Source organism: Varanus komodoensis, unplaced genomic scaffold, assembly GCF_004798865.1.
Source record: "Varanus komodoensis strain SLA01 unplaced genomic scaffold, ASM479886v1 scaffold10, whole genome shotgun sequence".
Taxonomy (NCBI): Eukaryota; Metazoa; Chordata; class Lepidosauria; order Squamata; family Varanidae; genus Varanus; species Varanus komodoensis.
The window spans coordinates 23,784,702-23,809,861 of NW_025335269.1; the positions used below are offsets into that span (position 1 = coordinate 23,784,702).

Sequence of the window (25,160 nt, forward strand, 5' to 3'; positions counted from 1 at the left end):
ATAATAGTTTGGCATACTGATGGGAGAGCCCAAGTCCTCATCTTGTTATATATATATATATATATATATATAAATAAAACTAAAACTAAAACTAAAACTAAAACTAAAACTAAAACTGGAAGAGAATCCTATTCCTATACCATAATGATTTCTATAAAATCATTACTGTAAAACTTTTTAGTATCTCATCAGCCCAATCTTACTTTCTGTGACTTTGCAGCAGAAGCATCCCAGCATAAATGTACACAGGTTTTTCGTCACTTTTTTCTGCACAACTCCCTGGGTCCAGTTTGAATCAGAACCCATGAAGGCTTTGGTCCATTTTGCTATAAAAACACCTGTCTCCTCTCTATTGGTTACTACTGATGTGCAAAGTTACCAAGCAGTTTTGTTGCTATTAAATGGAATCTGGCTGGGATGGTGGCAAAATTTACAATTAGATACTGGCAATCAACCACATGAATATGGAGAGGTCTGACTATACAGAATGCAGGAGGCCAGGCAAAATTAAAGCGAACCTGGGGCATGAATGGTGACTTCAGAAACTGCAGCTGGTGCAAAATGCACTGGCTGGTCAGTGACTGTTCTTGGGATTATATTGGACCAATGTTGTTGTTATTTATTGCACTGCACTTCTATCCCACCTTTTCTCCATTGTGAGGAATGCAAGGAGCTTTACATAGCTTTATTTTATCCTCAACAACACTCCTGTGAGATAGGTTGGGCTGAGGGAGTGCCTAGCCCAAAGACACCCAGGGAGCTTCATAGCCAAGTGGAAACTAGGTCCCCCAGGTTCCCAGTCCACCCATTGTTGCACCACAACACACTGGCTCTCAATATTGCATCAACTATGTTGGCATCCTATTCATTTCTGAGCCTGATTTCAGGTGCCGGTTATTATTTAGGAAGTTTGAAATCAGAATATCTGAAGAACTGCCTTCTCCCCTATGAACAAACCCATCAGTTAGGCTCATGTGCTCTCTCACCAAGGAAGTTGGTGACCCTAACCCTAACCCTTGAGGGGACCAAGAGGCAGTATAAAATGTTTCCATAAATGAAATAAATGAATGATTCAGACAATTATGAAACACCATTCTGGCCACAACTAACATTATGCAGAAGAATGGTCTACAAGCCATAGGGAATATCTTTCCTGATGGAGTTGAGCTTGGCAATTTTGCCCTCACCCATAAGAGTTTAGATTTAGGGGCACCTTGTATCTTCAAAGCAATTGCACTCCTCTGTGCATCCATGTGTTTCACATTGTTTATGTTCAGCTTCAAATAATGCATCCTCAGCTCTGATCCAACACTGCTTCCCTCCCCCAAGCCCAGTTCATCAATTATCCTTTTGCCCTCTAGGCCCATGGGAAGATGATCCTTTCAAAGTTCTACCATCTACCCTAGCTTGGACCAGTCAATATAGAACTGACCATTGCAATGCAACTATGGAATGGAGACATATCATCTTATATAAGAAACCAGCTAATCACTTAATCTATTCATGTGCTTTCCATGATCTTCTATCTAAAGACAAGCCTACAATGAAACCATACCAGTTGCATATTTGGAGGCATGGACCAATAGCGTACAAAATTTAGATCAAGCATCCTGCACATTAAAATGTCCTTCTAAACAACTGAAGGAGCAGTCTAAGGCCAGAGAAGTACTGAGGAATCAGGTCCAGCAGCCTTTTAACACTGCACACCTACAGTCTCTTTAGTATATCATCAAGGATTACAACCTGTCACGAAAGATGGCATTTTCTAGGCTCCAAGTGGAAGGCCTGTCCTTGCTTACAGACAGGCCTCCCATCCCCACCAGAAAGAACCATTCACTAATAACAGCAGGCCACATACAAAAGCTGAAAACAAGCCCTAGAGCATATTTGTCCCCATATCTACTCAAGCAACATTATCAAGCAGCCTAACAGCATTAGCCAATCAAAGGTTTGATTATCTACGCATTTCCCAATCTGCTGCATGCCATGATGTGCCAACAATGCACTTGGCCATTCACAGTGTGTCTCTGCCAGAAAAAAACCAAATGGTTCACAAAGTAAACATGAAAAATGGAACTTAGAAACCAGGTGTGGAAACATTTCAGTCTTCTTGCACATTTGTTCACAGGCATGAAAGTTGCCATTTTTCAACAGCATTTTTCCCAAGGGGATTCCAGCATGTATACTGAAGAGCTTGGCTTCAGTTCAAATGGGAAGTGACTAGTTCACACCAGAAAGCAATTGTCCCAGTTTAGATTTGTATGTACACTATTCTGATTCATCATCAGTAGGGGAGTAGATGGGTCAAACTCTTTGTCTAGGTTTCCCTGACATTAATGCTCTGGATAATAATATGACACACCTACTTTATCTCTAAGATTGTTGGGCTTTCTGGTCTCATTCTATAGTAACAATGATTCATTTCCTTGCTGCCACATTCTATGTAAATTCATGAATACCTGTCCATGGAGAACAATACTTCCGTCATCTAACAAACTGAGCTCTGGCTCAGGAAAATTAATTCTACATAATGTTCTCTAGGTGCCACCAAACTCTGTATTTTTGTTACTCCTATTGTATGGCATAAATATTGCCTTCTGATACATCAACAACTATACTACCAAAGAGATGCAAACAGATATTACACAGTGCATCATTAACATAGATTGCTTATATCTGACATAATAATGTCAATTATGTTAATCAGCTCCATAGCTCAGCCTGAGTGCCCTGGGAGTCCAATTCTCATCAGCCCCAGCTAGCATAACCAATGGCCATAACTGTCTGGGGTGCTCCAGGTGAGGGAAGGCTAGTACAATGTCAACTTATTATTCAGCATTTGCAAACCATCTTGGCTGCACACTGACTACAAACAAGACCACATGTTCAACAGTATATTTCAATGAATGGAGTTCAAAATTTGGTCACAAGGGCCAGGTGACCTGCAAATCTCTCTCTTTCTCTCTCTCAGAGAAGTATAAACAGAGCTAATTTGCAAAATTCCTAAAACACACCCATAGCAGATATAGGATTCCCTTGACTGAGCAAGCACAGCGAGTAAGTAGCAACCTATTTTGTGGCTATCTGTTCTTCATTAATTGCTCACTGTGCTATGGTATTGATTGTTCAACAGAATGCTTTAAAATAATAAATTCATGTGCTGGCTCATGGCATTGTTCAAAATATGCTCAGAACAATGGTTTGTTTGTTTCTGTTTTCTGTCTCTATGGTATCACTCATGGATATCCAAGTGGGGATTCTCCCTTACCATACCTTACATTTGCTAGCACTTTATTTACAGTGAGCTTGATCAGCCTAAGAGAGAAGCATTACTTTTAAAAGTTGCAATCCTCTACCTTTTTGCTTGGGGCTAAGCCTTGCTGGACTCAGCGGGGCACCTGGGAGTATAGGACTGCCCTGCATCATGTTGGTTTAAATCAGTATTCCCAAACTGGTACCCTGGGTAGAGCTCCCAAGAGGGCTTCCTGATTAGCTGGAAGTATCACATCACACATCATCTGCCTCAGGCTTCTCTGTTCCCTCCTAGCTTAGCTGCAACCCTCAAAGTAGCTGCAACTACACACAAATGTGAGCTAGTCCTCTTGTCATGCAAACTATTTTTGTGGTGGCTTGATTCTGAATGGGCAACTAAGACTGCTTAGCTTTACAAAGGACCTGTTCCTGCTGGAGATAAAAACTGCTGGAACTAGTTGTGTTGAGGTGGATGGACACAGGTGGAGAGCTATTTTGGAGATAAGGCTCTTAAGACCTTTGGTATAGATGGGGTATAAATGTTTTAAATAAAATAAATGATGAGAGTCAAAATTCAAAATGTACCACTATACATCCCCAAATACCTTCTGATTTAGACAGTTCATTAGCCTATTGTCCTGATCAATTAGCTTGTGTTGTTATAAGCTGATTTTATATAATGGGAATTTTAACTGTATGGCAACTGTGAGCTTTATTGTGGTTTGCCACACTGGGTGCCTAGTGTGGAAAGGTTGGATACAAATTTAAATACTGAAATAAATATAAGAAACTATTTTGTCATGCTGAGAACAGAATATTCTCAGTATTTAAAAAGAAAATTTCACCTATATGGCAAAGATTTAAATAATGCAATCCTATATATGTTTACTCATACATAATTCCCATATGGCTTACTCCCAGATGCAAGAGTGCACTCTTGCTCTCTCTTCTCCCTCCCTCCCTCCCTCCCTCCCTCCCTCACACACACACACACACACACACACACACACACATTTTGATAACAGTAATAGCAACAGACTTTAGCTCCTGGCTACCAATTTCTTGTTCAAATAAGCACATCAACTTAGAATTAAGTCCCATTGGGCTGAACAGTACTTATTTCCAGATAAGTGCATATACAATTGCAGCATTTTGTAACAAAATTCTGCTTCTGTACTATGAAGCTATTCCCAAAGTTCTAAGATGACTCTTTATCTGATTTGGCCACTTTTGTTTGGAAAGAGTGGGGGGGGGGGAATTAGGCAGCCCCCCCGCACTGCCTAGTTCATCAGCAAAAACACAATAGTTTTTCAGGACATCAAGGTACATGCAATCAACCAAATGACCTTTACATCATCTTCAACACAGGTCAAGTAGAACTATTCATAAAGGGTAAAATAAACTGCTTACAAAAGGACAATTGGAAGAAATGGTTGTAGATCCTTTAATTATTACTATTTAAAATTAATTTTAACTGGTGGGAGGGCATCAAAAACCCACTGTAGCACTCTGCATAATGATCTGCAGCAGAGATATTCAGGATAACAGTGATATGTTTCCAATACTTCAATATAATATGTTCCCATTTTATAGACTCATATGGCAGAGAAACCCACATCTCTAATAAAGTGCAGTAACTTTGGCAGAACTGCCACCTCAGAAGTGTGGCAGCTAATGACTCCTGCAAGTAGCAGTACCTTCTGGTAATTCTACAGAAGAAGGTTCAAAAGGCTTGGCCCCCAGTAGTGTAAATAACCTGCTCAACAAAAGCGGAGGAATGGGGAAGAAATGATACAATTACATGTTGATCCCTGTGGGTGGCGGACCTTTATGGTTACATGGAGTTCCCCTAAAGTAACAGTTTCCCTTGGGAACACTCTTTGAACTCACTGCAAATAACTTTTCTATTACTTATATATTTATCTATTTTAAATGAATACAGTAAAAGATTGGCCTTAAAAGCAGCTCTTGCTCTACCCAGAGGGTTACACAGACATGTTAAAGACCAAGTGTTCTGCCTTCAGTGCTGCCATCACACACACACACACACACACACACTTCAACTTTTTGAATTTGCTATCATAATACAAAATCTTATCATTTCTAAAAATTTCAAGAGTTGGTATGAAGGTAAGGGAGCTTAGCCTCTGTGGCAGTTCACACACATTTGAAACTTGATAGAAATGATGAGGGTGAAAGAGGAGAGTAAAAAGTTGGCTTGAAACTCAACATTAAGAAAACTAAGATCGTGGCATCCGATCCTATCACCTCCTGGCAAATAGATGGGGAAGAAATGGAGGTAGTGACAGATTTTATTTTCCTGGGCTCCAAGATCACCACAGACGGCGACTGCAGCCAAGAAATTATAAGATGTTTACTCCTTGGGAGGAAAGCTATGGCAAACCTAGACAGCATACTAAAAAGCAGAGACATCACCCTGCCAACAAAAGTTCGTATAGTCAAAGCTATTGTTTTCCCAGTTGTAATGTATGGCTGTAAGAGTTGGACCATAAGGAAGGATGAGCGCCAAAGAATTGATGCTTTTGAATCGTGGTGTTGGAGAAGACTCCTAAGAGACCCTTGGACGGCAAAGAGATCAAACCAGTCAGTTCTAAAGGAAATCAACTCTGACTGCTTATTAGAAGGTCAGGTACTAAAGCTGAAGCTCAAATACTTTGGCCACCTAATGAGAAGGAAGGACTCATTGCAAAAGACCCTGATGCTGGGCATGACTGAAGACAATTGGAGAAGGGGACAGCAATTCTGAATAAAATGGGGAGGAAGCGAATTCTGCAAGCTGCTTTGGGTTCCTTGCAGGGAAAATGGTGAGATAGAAATGTAACAAACATGTAAACAAACTTCAGTTAAGACCATCCCATGTTTAGCTTTTAATCAGTCTGGAATTTATGCTTTATTGGTCTAGTCTCCATTAAAAAGGAATTATATAACTTCAAAATCTAAAATAACTTTCTTAAATTTTCCATGAGCTATCTTCCACATCTTTCACTTTATTATTTGGAGTATACACATGCCAGGATAATATGGCCAGTCACAGCTTCCTATGAAGCTTTTTCTCCACTATTGTTTTCCTCAATAGTTGTTACTGCTTTAAATTATGTCGATTGTAAGTTGTGTATACAAAGGAAGGATAAATGGGTTTAAATGAAACGTAAAGGATGGATATCATAAACTTGTCCAAACAGCCTACATCCAAGTGCTGCATCATATTACACACCCTGACAGTGAATTGCTCCAAACACCTCCAGAGGCTCATCTTTTCCCCCAGTTGTTCTCCCACAAAATGCATTCCTGACATGGATTTCTGATAGTTACATTCCTGGGAAGCTTTTTCTCCAGACTTAGCAGAACTAGATTCTAAGCACCAGTACTGGAGTGTTTACAGGGGATAAAGTCTGCCATGGTGAATGGACAACTCGGCTTTAGTTGCTCAAGATTCACCTAACACCCAGATTCAGATACACATCCATTATCCACAGCAATTATCTGATTTGCTTATCCTACCACTAGTCAGTTTAGCCCCTCTTTTTCAACAAAAAGGCTGAAGACAAGCCTGAGGCACTTCCTCAGGCTTTCATTCTGAAAAGCTAGAAGGAGGGATAGACACTCCAGATACAAAGTTCTTTGTCAAAACTCTCTGCTGCCCAAAGGGCCTGGTGGAGTTGAATGAAATTTCTGCAAAGTGGAGAGAAGTTCACAACAGATACAGCATTTCTGAAGAGGGGCTTTCCTTTGGCCAATCTAAAATCAGTAGATCATCACTGCATATTTCAGGTCTTTGATAATATCATAAATGAATATTCATACTCTTTAAAAATTGTTCATAATGCCATAATTTGTTTATCCATACAGTGTTCCTAGACTGTTTGTTTGTTTTTGCTGCTACAGATGACGACCCCTCTAGAAAAACACATTTCCCTCTCACATCTTCAGACAAGTTACATTTTCTTGCTGGCCAGATCTTAATTTGTGCCCAGACTATGCTGCAGGACAAAATGCCAAGGATCAGTCCTAGCACTTTTGAGATGATGAAAGTTCCTTGGAGCATGTGCAGATAGCGCCTTTCTCTCTCCCACCCCTGAATACCTGCAACAAGCAACACACATCAAAGCTTTCCAAGTCACAGGGAAGAAAATGTAGGATTTTGCTTTCCTTGGCCTCCATCCCTAGCTGGTCTGTATTTGTTAATAAATTAGAGCATTTAATATATTGTTATATAAATAGTTCATAAATAAATATCTTGTTTTCTAAATATAAAAAGGGCTAGGAAACCATTGCAGCCAAAGCACCTAGTTCCACTTCAACAAATCTCTTGGGGGACCCATTCCAGCGGTAGCTGGGGCAGACTGTAAACAGGGCAGAGCCAAAAATGACATTTAAAAACCCCACCAGGTATCATAATATGCTGAGAGGCACTGTGACACATCCTGGAGAAGACCTTGGGAAATCTGGGTTCACCATGTGGCCATGAAGCTTTCTGGGTGACTTTGGGTCAGTCACTGACACTTAACCTACTGTTAAGTAGGTTGTTGTTGTTGTTGTTGTTGTTGTTGTTATTAGAACATTTCTATGCCGCCCCTTGCGGAAGCCTCGGGGTGGCTTACAACACAATACAATATAAGTAGCCTAACCTACTGTGGTTAAACATCCAGACAACTCTGGCTATTGGGCAGTATAGAAATTAAATAATAACAGTGTTATTAATAATACTGATAATTCACAGGAATGCTGTGAGGATAAAATGGAGAATTACATAAAAGGTCTGAGATTCCTTGCAGGGAAAATGGCAGGATATAAATGTAATAAAGAAATGCATAAACAAATCTCTTCCTGTCAGTGGCAAAGCCTTAAGAGACCCACGGCAACCTTTTAGAATGGGAAAAACTGCAGAAAAGGTACAATTTGGGGGGAAAGGTGAGGAGCACAAAAAAGGGGGGCAAGAACAGATCAGGGAAGCCTGGATTCTGCCCTGAGCTTCTTCAGCCCTGATATTAAATATTATTTAATATAGAAACACTTGGCTTTTCGATGCCCCCTACTAGTGTTCCTTTGCTATGGCAGCCTTCACCAACTTTGCTCCCTCGATATATTTTGGACTTTTACTCCCAACAATCCCATCCAGCACGGCCAACAGGTCTGAAAGATGTAGTCCAAAACACCTGTGGGGGGGGGGGTGCGGGACAGTGAAGACTGCCCTGTGGGAGGGTGTGTGTATTGTACTTCCTTGCACTTTTCACATTCAGCCACTACACTTGCACACTCCTGGAAGTGGAGCGTTGCAGCCTACAGCCTGCACCAGAGAGGAGAGATTCTGCAATGTCTTAGGGTTGAGAAGGACGAAGCCTAACCGGGGGAGGGGGGCTAAATACAACTGAACCCCGTCGAGAAAGCACGAAAGAGAGGGCGAGCTCAATGCTGCTACTGCTACTGCTGCTGCCGCCGCCGCCACCTCTCGAGCGGATGCTGCCCAAGCAAGCCCAGGTGCATAGCCAGGAAAAGTCCGTGCCCGCCAGTTCCCCGGGACTGGCTCCCAGGTGAAGTGTCGCCGGGAAGGGCCCGCCGGCACCCACGACGCCCCCTGGCAGTGGCCTCACTTACAATCTCAGCCACCATGAGGATTCCGGGCAGAGTCCTCAGGAACTCCCGGTCGTAGGCGAGCGTGCTGGAGGTGGAGAAGGTGGCCGTGAAGGAGCTGGCGGTGGTGGTGACGGTGGGCGAGCGCGCGCGCCGCTCCTCTTCCTCCTCCTGCTGCTGCTGGTGCTGCTGGTGGCGGTGGGGCTCGTGGTGGCGGTGGGGCTGTGGCTCCATCTTCAGCCGCGGGGACCACAGTCTCCGCCACTCGCGGCTCGCCGCCACCGAGCGCCCCGGGCTCTTCCCCTTGCGCCGCTGCGCTCCTGTTTTCGGCAGCCCCCGCCAGGGCGTCGCGCCCCTGCTGGGCCCCAGGGAAGCGCTCCGCTCGGGGCTTGGCGCCTCTGGGCTTGCTGCCGCCTCGGGGAGGCGAATGGCGTGCGGCTGCCCGGGAACGGCCACGGGGACCGGAGGGAGGTGGCGGCTTTTGCGCGGCGCTGGCGCCTGTGAGGAGCCCCGGCCGGAGGGACTTGCAGGGGGCAGAGCTAAGGGGACGGACGCAGGAGGCGAGGGGGGAGAGGCCTGCGGCACTCGGGTCTGTAGAGCACGGGGAGGGGTGGGGAGAAGGGAAGGGCGCCCTCGGAACCACCAGGCGCCGCAGCTGGGCCCCTGAGTTTGAAAGTTGCTTCAGTGGCGGGGAAATGCTCGCTTTTGAGCCAGTCTTGTACTTTTGCCGAGTGAGTTGCTGTGGTAGTTCTAGGTGCACTCCAGTCCTGCTCAGAGCAGTGGGAATTACCTTACAGCAAATCTGAAGAGGATTGGGCTGCAAGCACGCCAATTTTTTACGCACGCGCGCGCACACAGATTGAGGGAGGGAGAATGAGAGAGAGAGAGATTACTTGAAGGATATAAAGATGTACCCGCACAAGAGTTTGCTGGGTTTGGTACATTGAGAGAGGGACGAGGTCATACATTTCTGCTAACAGACTTAAAATTATTATTATGTTTCTACACTACCCAGCAGCTGGAGCTCTCTGGCAGCGCTTTTCAGTACCCTGTAACAATTTCTTAATTTAATTAACAGCACAATCCTGCAAAAGGGGGGGGGGGGTGTTTGGCCCTGCCCACCATGTTTCAGTTCTGCTCACTGCAGGTGTATGGCCGTACCCGCTTACCTACAGGAAAATGCATTCCTGTAGGTAGAAAAAAGATTGGCTGTCCTGCCACGCAAATGCACAGTGCACACCTGTGCAGACATGGCATCTTTTCTGAAGACACTGTTCATGCTGAAGGGTTAGTTTTATACTCTCTCTTTTCTCCAAGGATTGCAAGGTTGATTACATGATCCACCTCTCCATTTTGTTCTCACAACAGCCCTGTGAGATATAGAACTATGGCATAGCAGAGTTGGAAGGAGCTAGCGGTCCATCAGGTCCAACCCCCTGCCCAGTACAAGACTCCAGGTTAAACCATCCCTCTCAGATGGCTTTCCACTCGCGTCTTGAATGCCTCTAAGTGTGTGAGAGCGGACAACCTCCCTAGGTCTTTGGTCCATTGTTGTGCTGCTCTAACAGGAAATTTTTTCTGATATCTAGCCGGAATCTGGCTTCCTGTAACTTGAGCACATTATACTGTGTCCTGCACTCTGGGTTGATCAAAAGGAGATCCAGTTTTCCTCTCTGTGACAGCCTTTCATGTACTTGTAGAGTGCTACATGCCCAGTTCTTCCAATTTCTCTTCACAGGGCTTTATTTCCAGTCCTTGTGAACCCTTTCCAGCTTGTCTACTTCTTTCTTAAACTGGGGTGACCAAAACTGGACACAGTATCCAAATGAGGCCTAAACAGTGCTGAGTAAGGGAGAACTAGTACTTCACAGGATTTGGAAGTAAGATTTGTATTAATGCAGCCTAAAATAGCATTTGCCTTTTTTGTAGCCTGGTTCGTCCAGGTCCGAAGGAAGACCTGATTCCACCCTCAAAGGCCTGCTGTGACGACTTTGCCAGGCATTTCAGGGAGAAAATCGCTCAGATTCGTCACGAGCTGGACACCACTATTGATTCGGAGGTTTCAAAGGAGACACCAATGCTGCCGTCTGGTCCAGATTTATTGGATGAATTTCAGTTACTGCGGCCTGATGACGTGGACAAGGTGCTTGGGCGAGTACGTCCAACCACTTGCCTTTTGGACCCTTGCCCGTCTTGGTTAATAAATGATTCCAAGCACGGGATTGGAACCTGGATCTTGGAAGTGGTTAACGCTTCTCTGAGGGAGGGTCGGGTGCCTGCCCCTTTAAAGGAGGCGGTAGTCCGACCGGTCCTGAAGAAAGCGTCACTGGATCCAGAGATGGCCGCTAACTATAGACCAGTGGCCAACATCCCGTTTCTGGGCAAGGTGTTAGAGCGGGTGGTGGCGGGACAACTCCAAGCTCTCTTGGATGAAACTGATTATCTGGACCCATTTCAGTCTGGCTTCAGACCCGGGTACGGTACTGAATCTGCCTTGGTCGCCCTGTACGATGACCTGTGCAGGGAGAAGGACAGGGGGTGTGCGTCCCTGTTGGTTCTCCTGGACCTCTCAGCGGCTTTCGATACCATCAACCATGGTATCCTTCTGGATAGGCTTGTGGGATTGGGGGTCGGAGGCACTGCTTTGCAGTGGTTCCGCTCCTATCTCAATGGCTGGTTCCAGAAGGGGGACTATGGCTCTGCGCCATGGCAGCTATGCCATGGAGTACCACAGGGGTCCATTTTGTCCACTTTGCTGTTCAACATATACATGAAACCGCTGGGAGAGGTCATCAGGAGGTGTGGGCTGCGGAACCATCAGTACGCTGATGATACCCAGCTCTACCTCTCGTTCTCCACCAATCCAGGTGAGGCAGTGGCTGTGCTGAACCGGTGCCTGGCCGAGGTAATGGGCTGGATGAGGGCCAATAAACTGAAGCTCAATCCAGACAAGACGGAGGTCCTGTTGGTTGGCGGATCGGGCTTCGGAGAGGGTGAATTGAACCTTGTCCTGAACGGGGTTGCACTCCCTCTTAGGGACAAGGTCCGCAGCTTGGGAGTGCTCCTCGACCCAGAGCTTTCACTGGAAGCTCAGGTAACAGCTGTGGCGAGGAGCACTTTCCTCCAGCTTCGGCTGATTCATCAGCTGCGCCCCTATCTGGAGAACGACTGCCTTGCGACAGTGACACATGCGTTGGTGACTTCCCGTCTTGACTTCTGTAACGCGCTCTATGTGGGGCTACCCTTGAAGACGGTCCGGATACTTCAATTGGTTCAAAATAGAGCTGCCAGGCTGCTGACGGGGACTGGACGTTATGTTCACATGACTCCAGTTCTCCGTCAGCTTCACTGGCTTCCCATTGAAGTCCGGGCCCAATTCAAGGTGTTGGTGATGACCTATAAAGCCCTAAACGGCTTGGGTCCTGGTTACCTGAAGGAGCGCTTACATCCATATATGCCCAGCCACCCCCTGAGATCGGCGGGAGAGGCCCTTCTCCGGGAGCCCTCCGTGGAAGAAGTTAGGAGGGTGGTTACTCGGAGGAAGGCTTTCTCAGTGGTGGCGCCTAAGTTATGGAATGCGCTCCCCAGAGAGGTCCACCTGGCGCCGTCGTTATTTGTTTTTCGGCGCCAGGCAAAGACCTTTTTATTTAAGCAGTATTTTAAATGTTAATATTTTTGAATTTTATCGGGCCAGGGCGGCTTGTTTTATATTGTATGTTTTATATTATATATTTGTATTTTAATGTATATATTTTAAAATGGTATTTTAATTTATTGTTGTAAGCCGCCCCGAGGCTTCAGCGAATGGGGTGGCATAAAAATGTTTTAATAAATAAATAAAAATAAATATTGCATTTACCCATATTCAGCTTGTGATCTACAATTCCAAGATCTATCTCACTTGCAGTATTGTTGAGCCAAGTATTCCACATCTTGTAAGGAAGCACAAGTTTCTTCTTCCTAGGTGCAGCACTTGGCATTTGAATTTCATTCCCTTGTTTTCAGCCCAGCGCCCTGACCTATCAAGATCACATTGAATCTTATTTCTGTCTTCCAGGGTATTTGCTATCCCACCCAGTTTTGTGTTATCTGAAAACATTATAATCATTCTCTTCACTTTCTCATCCACATTTCATAACAATTTTAAGGATCACTGGGATCAAGACAAAATCCTGTGATACCCCACTTTTCACCTCTCCCCAGTTTCAGATGGTGCCAAAATCCATTTGTGTGGCTCATTCTAGAATGCAAGATAAATGATGGAGCTTAACACCATTGTCAATGCATAGCTCACCCTTCCTGAGTTTTCTGCCCTCAAGAACCATTGCAAAAGCTAAGTATTTCCCACAGTCTCTGCTTTGTGGTTTGAGTACCAGGACACTTTTACACTACAAAAATAAATAGTTTTCAGAACAAAAGAGCCATCCTTTGTTTACTTCCAGGAGGACAGAACATACTTATTTTGTAAAGCCTACAATTCCTTCAAGTTGGTAAATCAAGGGTTAATGTCATTTTCTTAAACATATCAAAACAATTATTCCACTAGGAAATGTTTCCTACCTGATTGCTGTGTTGCTTTTAGTTGGCTGAAATTCAATAACAGGTGGACGTGTTAATCCCTTTTGTAATTCTTTTAAGCTATATCCCTAGGTAAGAGTGTTAATTTATAACATTTGTCCCATTCAGCAGACAAATTCATGCAAAAATCAATTCCAACAAATGCAACACATCACTTAGCAGCTAAACATCTAAAGGAAACATTTTACCATTTAGTTGAATTATCTTAACTGTGTTATATCTCAAAGAGGCCTTGAGTCTTCAAGATTCTTATTTTTATTCTACATCTTTACCCTGAAGAGCAAAATGGAAAATTGCTGAGGGACCCACAAAGCAAGGCTATATTTTCTTACATGTAGATAGCATCAGAGACGAAATAATTGAATGCTGTGGTTTGAACAATCACCCTTTTATTGCCATGCAGTCAGAGTGAAAGAAGGGGCCCATTTACCTTATTTTTTTAATGAACCTTTCAAGTAAAAGTGCAGCCAGGTCACTATGGTACTTAACAATTTATATTTGCCTGTAACTGTTCCTCACCATATACACTAATTATAGGAAAGTGGGTTTAGCAGGCACAAATTTATCCAGCATGCTACCCACAAATGCCAGTGTATGTGGTCACAATCCAGACATTAAGAGAATCTTCTTCTGGGTGCATGCAACTGATTTGACATGGGCTGGTCTGTTGAAAATAAGCAGGAAAGACAGCCTGAAAGGTGCATCTGGAATAGGCCTAGATGGCTAAAAATTCTAATCCAGAACTTGATGAGCATCATGTTCTTTATATAACCTAAAATGTGAGGAAATGACATTGACTCATGGATGATGCAATTGAAATGCACGAATAGTCTGGAGGTACCTAGAAGGACACTGCAGTCTTTAAACTAGAGTTAGTCCTTTAAAGCTAAGGAATGCCTATACATTACCAAAGTATAAGAATTAAATCAGTATCAGAACAACCTAAAATGCAAGAAAGTTATTTCTACTGCATATAATGCTTTACAGTCCAAATCATTGGCCAGCAGAGCTCCACACATTCCATTGTGACAGCTGGGTCCATCACAAGTGCAACAGGGAGCCAGTGTTCTGAAAGCAATGCCAGAAATGAATAGAAATGTTCCCACTTGTTTGTGGTTGCTTTTAGAACTTGTAGCTTCCCATTGCACTACCAGTGAGTCCAGCTGGTGGATGGGCAGCATAGCCAACTGTGCCCTCTCTCACTGGCAATGCATCTGAGTATTGCTCCCAGGTGGTTACAGCCCATGTGCTTGCAGTAGATGCTATGACAATAACAACACAGCAAGATTTCCAAACTGCCACAGTGCTCCTCCTGTTCATGGTTCTGCTGGTCCATATTCAACTGAAACGAGTTTTACTGGACTTGCCTTCAAAAATGCCTTTAGGGCCTGGAGTATGGTCTGAAGGCACATAAGGCAACTACCACATTGAAGCTAAGCAGGTCTGCAGCTGTCCTGAACAGAGAGGGGAGACCACCTGGGAACCACATGTAACCACCCTGAGTTCCACAAAGGGACAAAGGTGGAATATAAATAAAAAATAAATAAGCACCAGCTTTTAGCAAAAGTCCACAGGAAATGTTCACTGCTGGTGTGTTATGCAATTACCCAATGAATAAAAATAGCATCTTCCTTCCTACAAAATAGCCTTTCGGATGGCTACAAAAGAAAGTTTATAGGTGTAACACATTATTATTATTATTATTATTATTATTATTATTATTATTATTATTATTATTAGAACATTTCTATGCCGCCCCTTGCCGAAGCCTCGGGGCGGCTTACAAACACATCCAGCTGAAGAGTATAATGCAAGCAGAAAACAGCTACTGGTTTCTCGTGGTATTTCCAGTATACACATTCAGAGGGAACACATTTCAAAGAGAAAAAGTGCAGACTGCATTGCCAATCAGCTGCTGTTTTATGAGCTGCTTAATAAATGACTGTTCTGTCAGTGCTAACGTATGAAAAGCTAGTAAGCACTAGAATCTGTCAAGCTTCACCTGCAACTGACCAGGTTCTGACGTGGCTTTTTCCCTGACCTGTTAGACTGGTTCCACCTCAAAACAGCTCTGTCCTTTTCTGATTATTTTTCCTGCCCAAACTTTGTCCCCCGGCTCTCCCTGGGGCAGAGGCCATACTGGGCAGTTGTGCACTTCCAGACAATCCACCCTATTGAATAAGCAGGGGATCACCATGGGTCACTTCCACTTCCTTCCGCCTTGGTCCTTCCATGGGTATCCCTGGGGACTCTGCAACAGGACCCATCTTGTCCTTCCTTTCTGCTCACAATTGTGAGCCTTTTTATACTCACCATAGCCTTCCTCGACCCTTTTCTCCCTTTCTCCCTGTTTTCACTTTCCACAATCTCTGAGTTGACAGCTACTGTCAGCTCTTTCAAAGTGCCCCAATGGAAATATGGTCTTATAACAAAGTAAGTAATACAATACACTGATTTTCAACAAAGGCTTAAAATAGGCTGGTACAATGCATGGCAAAAAACTTACCCTTGCTAATATGAGCCTGACCTGGACTTGGATAACTCTCTAACAATAAACATGTGATGTGGTCTTTTGATAAAACCAGTCCCAGCTAGCAGGAGTGGAGGTTATGTAAAGAAACAAAAGCTCAAGGAATAGGAAAAGTGAGAATATACCCATCCAAGATCACTGACCTGTGTATGCGTTGAAGTACTGAGCTAAAATAAAGTTTTATATCTGGGACAGAATTCTGATCAAAGTTTAAAGCTAAATCAAAATGTATTTTGACTCTAATGCATGTGCATGGAATTAGGCATACATGAAAATTAAGGAACAAACTAATACATCGTTTGCCACTTCAGATGCTGCAGCTGCTGAGGTTGGCGTTGAATTGGTAAGTGTGATAACTTATTATGGGATGATTATATTTTTTCCTACTATGTATTTAAGCAGAAGAATGAACACACGCCCTGCATGATCAGTTCAAGGTTATAGTGGTTGATTCTTTCTTAATGATCTAAGCACAAACGTTAGGACACCTCTTCCTTTCCCAGTGTCAGCTCCTGGTTTTTCAGACCCATTGGCAAGACACAGTCTATGTTCACATGACACAGTAAGCCACTTGGGCTTATAAGGTGAGGTGACTTAGTCTTTTTCTGAACTCAACCCACCTTTTGCAGGGTGGCTTCTTTGCAGCATATAAGCCACTTCAAGAAGCCACAGTTTATGGTAGGGGTTATGAGCGCCTCTGGGCTTGATGTGTCATCTGAACTCAGACAATATGATAAAAACGGGGCTACCCCAAACTGCTATAGAACCCTTTGGCCAGAGGGGCAAAAAAAGCTTACTGCACTGGGCAAGAGACAGGTAGATGGGTACCACTAATACAGACTCCCCTGTCCTAAGGCCACCACAAGGCATTTCTGGTCTCCCCATGGCTTGACTTAAAAAAAATACGATTACAAATGTTGCCTGTTGGGCAGCCTGAAGCTGCTCCCTCCCAGGAGTTCCAGCAGAATCTTGGAGGGGCTTGCCTGTGCTGGTCCCACTTCCTTACATTTTTAAAAGCCTGGGGGTTTGTTTGTTTTAAACAAATGGGACCAGTTGGGTTTTTAAAAAACTGAGCACAGCTCTTTATACTCAATAGTAGACCTTAACAAAGAAATGGGGCAGGGGGAACCATCAACAGCTTTGAGGATGCAGAAAGGGTGGTTTGATGTCACAGACTAGCTCCCTCCAGGCAAGCTTCAATGAACCAAAGATGGAAGTGGAGGGAACTTGGTGCTTCTAAGGGGTCCTCTGAGACTTGCAGGAGGACTGAGGTGGGGAAGAAGGGGTAGGAGATTGGTCTAGATCCTCACTGCCCTGTTCTCTATTCAGGAGACTGAGGGGTCCAGGCAAAAATGGATCATGGGTGGTTTGTGGTGAATGCACCATGTGAACCCCCCTGTGAGTCTACCCTCTAATGCCTGTTCTCACCCACAGCTCTTGCCCTTGTGCTCCTTCTTGTCTTCGTCACTGCTGCTACTTGCTTGCTTGGTCAATGGAGAGGGAGCGAGCAAGTGGGAGACGGCATCTGCTGCGCCTCCTCCTTACAACCGACTGCCACTGCCTGGGTGAGATGGAGGGGCAGGTGAGCAAGCCGAGGGTTGAAGGAGCAAGTCCAGGGGAATCTTGCCAGGGGACTCCTGCAGCAGTGTGGACCTACAGCCGGTGCTTGACACTGGCCCTAGTTCCACCCCAACCAGACAGTGAATGCTGCAAATGTGTTTGAATTGCGGCTATTGCAGAATAAGTTCAATTACATCCCCTGTCAAGTTAAACGTTCTGTTTAAAATTCACAAGGTTTTGTTGTTGTGCTTGTAAAGAAACTGTTATGACCAGTTTGCCAGCACAGAGAAACATGCGAAAGAGAGGCTACTGCAGATTAATCAAGCACTCCTTTTGCCTAAATGTGTTGGGGCTGTGGGAAAGATCCTACTGCCACACAGTGCCACTGTATTCTGTGTCCAATCAGACCGAGGGAAGGGGGAGCACACTGCTCAGAAAATTCAAAAATTAGGTCCTTTTACCTTTCTTTGGTTAAAACCTGTTGTGTACAAGTGCACTCAGACACACACTGGGCAAAGATTGAATATCTATGATCAAACTCTAGGTTCCAAGTTAAGAGGCGTGACTGAGAATAAAAAAGAAGATGAACAAGGGAGAAAACAGGGAGCAGGTATTTAAAAAAGAGCAAAGCAGTTTATTCCCGAAGGGTACAATCCAATCCAGGTAACTCTCTGAACTCAGAAGATAATGGGCATCCTGTGCAGAAGCAGAAGGGTGTGAGGTTGAAGGCTACCTCTGGACTCCTCCCACCCTATGAAACACTTATATGGCCAATTTTTGGATGTCTAAGTTTCATACCTGGGAACTGGAGGGAAGGAGACTGAGGCACTGCCAAGAAAGTTTGTTTCATGCTGGCATCTGTCCCCTCCCCTCCAAAACCCCATGTGCTGCTCTTGTGACTTTGGAGATGCAGACACATTCTGATAGGGAACAATACCTATTTTTAACCCAGTGGGCTGCCAACAAGTGTATCTTCCAACCATGTCTCGTACGTCCATGTGGGCACACTACTAAGGGCAGAGTTTTGACATTTGGGCCATGCTTTGCCCAAAATGTCCACACACAGAGATGGACCATTGGCATCTCAAAACAACTTAGGGAGGTGGAAGTAAAGCTGAGAACCATGTGGGAGATCCCAGTCAGGATGTATGGAGAATGCTTAAAACGTAATTGACATGTTGCTATGTGATGGGAAAGCTTGGCCCTTGTGCCAGACACATTGGATTGCTAAGATAGGTGTTTTATACCCAGGCCTTTCTTCACACCAATAACTCCTACTGGACTCAGGCCTAGTTTTCTGGATGTGATCTGTGATTAAAGAACAGAAAAATGAGGGAAGGATCATTTGCCACTTTAAAATAATACTATCTGGAATTTGGGATTTTGCCCCCAACTATGTGAAGATGAACTACACCTGTGCCAAGTTGTTTCTCAGGTAACAAACCACCTAGGTAAAACCACCTAGGTTCTTGTGGCACTGTACAAACTAACAGATTTAGGCTACAATCCTATACACACTTATTTTGGGGTGAGTCTATTGAACTAATTGGGGCTTAATTCTGAGTAGGCTGAGTTGGAGAAAACTGCATGCACCTGTGGCCACTACTGAATTTGTTTTGCTCTTCTCCTGGTTCAGGTATTTAGCTGGGGAGCTGAGCAGACATGCATAGGAATGCACTGTCTCTGTGGCAACAACTTTCCGATGCGTGAAGTATTAATCTTGCTGACACAGCTCATACCTGTCTGTCTGTCTGTCTGTCAAGTGAGCGTTCACAGGAGCAGGAGCTTGCAATAATGCAATCTTCCCAGTGTTGCTACACTAAGTTAACTCCTGTAGTGAATGTGAGAGAGAAATCTAGTCTTTCTAGAGAACTAACTGAATAGCATCAAATGTTCTGATAAATTCTAGTCTGGCAATTTCACATTGCATTTTCCCTTTTAATGCTGGGGGGAGCTTTTTGAGAGGGGAATAGTAATTTTTAAGGCAGCGGTAGAGCATTCAAAGAGACCTTCGCCCCTTGATTTCTGTGGTCATTTTTTAATGTCAAGTGTGTGCCCATTCATGTTATGTACAATTTATTTGCGCATTTCAGACCTGTTTGACTTGTGACTCTTAATTCAAATGAATTATTTTGAGTGATTATTTTGAATGTAGCTGCAATGCAAAACTCTTCTTCTCACTGAAGCATTCCTGTTAGTTACCATGGTATATGTGTATGTATTTACATAGAATATTTTCCTGGTGTTTGGAATGTGGGCAGGATGAAGGCGATTTTTCAATTACACAAAATACAGACGTATTAGATTCTAAGCCCACAGGCAAGCCCATCCAGGTCTAAGATCTAGTCATTACCTTATTGATAATGTAGAAATATTTCTACATTTAAAAATCTAATATTCCAAATATTGGTGAAATGATTCAAATAGGCCAGTTACAAAATTCCCTCTGAAAAATTGGAAACAGGATAATCAGTATAGTATAGATATGCCTGTGTTGTATATGCAAGAATGACTAGAGAATCCTGTTGAGAACAAAGTGCTACCCTGTTGATTCTCCTGGATCTCTCAGAGGGTTTGATTCCTTCAACCATGTTATCCTTCTGGAACAGTTGGCTGGATTGAGAGTAGGGGGCACTGCCTTGTGATGGTTCTGCTCCTACCTGGCTGACTGATTTTAGATGGTGGTGTTGGGGGACTGTCATTCTGCCCCATGGCGATTGTCATGGAGTTCTGCAGGGCTCAATTTTGTCCCTCATGCCTTTTAACATCTACATGAAACCACTGGGTGAGATCATTCAGAGGTGTGGGCTGAGGTGTCACCACAATGCTGATGATTCCCAGCTCTACCTCACTTTTTCATCTGAACTAGGTGAGGCTGTTGCTGTCCTGAACCAGTGTCTGAACTTGGTAATGGGCTGGATGAGGGCCAATAAACTGAAGCTGAATCCAGATAAGACTGAGGTCCTGTTGGTGGGCACTCCTGCACTCCAACTAGGTAATTTCCAACCCACCCTGGACAGGGTTGCACTCTAAAGGAGAACGTTCATAGCTTAGGGTTGCTCCTGGACCCTGAATTCTCCCTGGTTTCTCAGGTGGACTCGGTGGCCAGGAGCACCTTCTGTCGTCTTTGGCTGATTTCTCAGCTACGTTCCTACTTGGATGAGTGGAGCCTTGCCACAGTGACCCATGTGCCAGGAACCTCTTGCCTGGACTATTGTAATGCATTTTACATGGAGCAACCTTTGAAAATGGTCCAGGCATTACAACTAATAAAGAACAGGGTGGCAAAGCTGCTTATGAGGACTGGCTGGTGAGAACACATTGTGCCAGTCCTCCATCAGCTGCATTGGCTCCCTATTCCAATCTGGGCCCAATTTAAAGTGTTGTCCTTGACATATAAAGCCCTAAATAAGCTTGGGACCAGGGTATTCCAGGAAGCACCTTTCTCCATGTATTCCTACCTGTCCACTTAGATCCTCTTTGGAACTCCTCCTCTGTATGTCCTCCCCTGGTGAGATCAAAGAGGAAAGAGCTAGACTAGGAGGACATTCTCAGCCGTAGCACTCAGACTATGAAATTCACTCCCCAGGGATATTCACCTGGTACCTCCTCTTCTTTCTTTTAGGTGCCAGGTGAAAACTTTTATATTTAAGCAAGGTTTTGGTTGATTTAATCTAATTTTATTTAATACTTTTATATTTTATTATGGATTTTGAAATCTTAATTTAATTTTGGTTAATTTGTGGTTGTGTTTACTGATATGTGTGAGTATATTTTATTTGAGGTGCTTTATTTTTTTATTGTTTTATCTTTTATATGATCAATAATTGTTTGACTGTATGTATGTATGATTGTATGTTCTAGTAATTTAAGCTGCCCAGAGAACCTTTGGGTTATGGGGTGGCACAGAAATGGAATGGAATGAATGAATAAATAAATAAATAAAAACTTACGTTTTGTTGTACACAAGAGTGTATACATTCAGGAATAGTCATATATATTCTGCCAATGCAGAGAATCAGTCCCAGTATTAGCACCAAACACTGAAGCTGACATTTATAGAGCAGCCCATTTTATTCCTTCATTCAAACCGGACACATGCCTTGTGTAAATAAACCATCGTAATATTTACCATACAGCAGTTGAAAGCTTGTCAAGCAGCTGTGGGGGAAGGGGTGCCATTTCCAGCTGATGAAAATGGATTTGTTTATAGGGAAATATTCCCAGATCAGAGAGGTTGCTGCTTCTAGTTATCGTCAGAATTTTTCAGCTAAGATATGACAAAACTCAGTGACAAAGGAGTTCATACCCAGAGGGATACTGTGTGAACACAATTTGCAAAAAAAAAAAAAAAAAAAAAAAGGCATTCTGAGTTTATGTCTACTTCCTGTGCTGGGCAAAAACTGCCATGTACTTCAGATGATACTCACCTAAGTGGATTTTTCCAGAGGTAAACACAGTATTTTGACAATTCTCTTCCATAGAAAGCTTGTCTGAATGTAGACATTTGCTGAATTTTGTTTATCAGTTAACAGACATTCCTGCTTAAGTTTCAGTGTTGTACTGAATAACTAGCTGTTATTTCAGGGTTTTGTTTTTTAATCTGCTTTTATTCCTGATGATGGAATAATGTGTTGCTTATTCAAGTAGGGCCGGGGAACATTTCTTTTGCTGAGGAATGTATTTTCTTGTAGCTAATTTGCTGGGGGGCAGATGCTGGCGGAGAGTGTGGTCAAAGCTAGTGGTGGATGGACAGGGCCATAATGCGTTTTCTCTTTCTGCTGCTTTTCTCCCTCTTTCTCTCTGCCACCCTGCTTCTTCTCTCTTACTCTTTTGTACAGTAAACTGGGATGCCAGGAAAGAGTCAAATCAATTGTGCTGATTGCATGTAGAGAAACTTTGAAAGTAGTTTGAGGAACCCATGAGACAAGGGCCGTATACAGCCCATCTCTATATAAAATCCCATTCCTTACTCAGAGAGTCAGTGGTTTTGAACTTTATCAGACAGTTCTCACTGTAAACACACACATTTCCTTCAAATATATTAGGTACCAATATTATCATGTTATATTTAAAGACTGGGACTATTGTTCACTGATAGCAGGTGGACAAGGCTTGTGGAGGGGGAACAGTCTGTGTTTATGCTTAAAGCAAATAGTGATGCACTTGAAATACCATCACAGAGCAGAATGGCTTCAAGCAGGCAATATAAGCTCACCGAACCAACATTGCATAAAAGCTCTTAGCAACAGCACTAATAGGAAGAGTTAAGTGCTAAGCAGCACCTAAGTTAATCACCATGTCAAGAGCACATGTGACTTCTGATGGCATGTTTGAGGTCTGAGCTATAGCAACTGAAGAGCAACAGTTTGAGGAATGATTCAATACAGTTTCACCAGTTTTTCCACTACTCTTTCTGTATACGTTAGTATAAGAAAGGAATAACTTCTGATATGTGAGCACTAAGAAGCAGGATGTAAAACCCCTTTTTAAATATTGTGAGTGCCATTAGAAATGAATGAGAGATACCATTTCTCCATACCCTGAAATAAACCAGAACCAAAAGAAAGACAAAATTTTCTTATTCAGGTGACATGAGGACAATCTTTAATTAGAAAGTTCAGGATAGATATTTCATCACTCTAAGTCAATAACAAATTAACTTAAGTATTTAAGTCATGTGTACTTTCCTTATTAAGTTGGAGCACAATCCTATGCATATTTAGATAGGAAAAAGCCTTCCACTCTGCTGGCTAGAATATGCTGGCAGTGGTAAGATTTTTTTCCCTGTGTAGTCCCTTGGACAGCAAGACGATCAAACCTGTCAGTCCTAGAGGAGATCAACCCTGACTGCTCTTTAGAAGGCCAGATCCTGAAGATGAAACTCAAATACTTTGGCCACCTAATGAGAAGGAAGGACTCCCTGGAGAAGACCCTAATGCTGGGAACAATTGACGGTAAAAGAAGAAGGGGGCAGCAGAGGATGAGGTGGCTAGATGGAGTCACTGAAGCAGTGGGTGTGAGCTTGAGTGGACTCCGGGGGATGGTGGAGGACAGGGAGGCCTGGAGGAATGTTGTCCATGGGGTCGCGATGGGTCGGACACGACTTTGTGACTAACAACAACACAACATGCATTGGACTGTTTCCTTAGTACGCTTCTAGAGGGAGGGGTTCCTAGCACTATCAGTCAAAAGGTATTGTGCAAATATCCCATCTTTCGACCCTTTTCCCCCTTGGGTAAGAAAAAATATGAAAGAAGCAGTGGAAAAAAACCCAGGAAAGTTGAAAGTAAAAGATAATGTCTTCAGGAATCCCTGTAAAATACTGTGAATGAGGCATGATAAAAACCCTAGTCTGGAAGCAGCCTTAGCTTTCCTGTTGGAGGGCTGTATAAACACAATAAAACTAAATCATAAAAATGACAGGTACTTTTGCCTGGTGTTCTGTAGGCTTCACTTACCCTGTTTGTTTAAATCACCGTAATGACTCACACAGCACCATGCCAATCTTGAACAGCACATGCTTTCTTTAATTTGTTGTCTTCCTCCTAGCAGTTCTGGCCATGGCCCATCATCTTTATAGGACCTCATAAAGTAAGTAAGGGCTTGCAGCTACCTGAAAACCTCCCTGGGGAGATTCTTTGCCAGAGGCTAACAGATGAGAGAGATCCATCCATCCTCAGTGAGACTATCAAGAGTTGTTGCAAATCAAAGATGGGTAGCTTCATTGGACTTGGTACTAGTGAGATCTTACACCTTTCCTCCTTCAACTAGATTATTTTATGAGCAAAGGGAGAAATAAATTCCCAGCAAATTCTGTGATACTGGCTGTCTGTGTTCTTTTATACAGGGCAGTCCTCTATTTAAAGGGCTACCTTGAAGGCATTCTCTGTTTGCTCCATCCAATTCCAGTTTGGAGATAAGTTGTTCCATTGGCTGCCCATCCCAGATCAACCCAAATAAGAAGTTCCTTTTTAGTTACAATTAAGGCTTGACCCTTTGGTGCTGGCTGTAAGCCCCCAAGCTCAGAAGCTTCTGGCATCCAATGGGGAATGAGAGGAGTGGAGCAGGTGACCTCTACCTCCCCAGCCTCTTGCTCTGCATATTTTGCTAAATAGGCTTTTTAGCTGATCCAGCTGGAATGTCCCACGTGGGGAGTGAAGGAGACTGGAGTTAGGGGCCAGGATTGCCCCTTAATATGCTTTCTCCTGCTACGCCATTCCCGCTTCTCTTTCCTCCGTTCCATGCCTCTCACTCCTGCAGGAAAATTATCCCATCCCATATAATGCAGCTTAAGAGAATCTTCCAGTAGCATCTCTGGATAGTTGAAGTTCTGGAGAATCAATCTGGGTCCCAGGCCACATGGTCTAGCAATACCTTTGCTTTTGGCTATACCGATAGTACTTCTTCATAACTTTATTGGCATCACACTACTATGGAAGTCTTTAAAAATATTTTGAGCAACATTTGAAAAAAGGAACCACAGACAAAATGCTGTACCGCTGAGTTTCTCCATATTTACAAGAGAGACCTCAAGAGTTTTTGGGGAGAGTAGTGAGGGCAGGAGGCAGGTGCCTCCAAGATATTCTGGTGGGACCTCAGCCTCATTCTGTCCCACTTTGCAGAGCAGGAGCTGCAGAACAGGAGG

The 25,160-nt window shown here is 43.6% G+C and overlaps 1 protein-coding gene across 3 annotated transcripts in view; it reads right to left on the reverse strand.

The window, feature by feature from the left end:
* Positions 1–9,111, reverse strand: part of CMTM8 (CKLF like MARVEL transmembrane domain containing 8) — a 47,363-nt gene extending 38,252 nt beyond the window's left edge. For all 3 annotated transcript variants that reach the window (XM_044417403.1, XM_044417387.1, XM_044417395.1), the window contains exon 1: positions 8,869–9,111. In XM_044417403.1, the coding sequence (XP_044273338.1) occupies positions 8,869–9,078 (210 nt within the window). In that variant the 5' untranslated portion in view covers positions 9,079–9,111. The remainder of the gene's footprint in view (positions 1–8,868) is intronic.
* Positions 9,112–25,160: the final 16,049 nt, after the last annotated feature.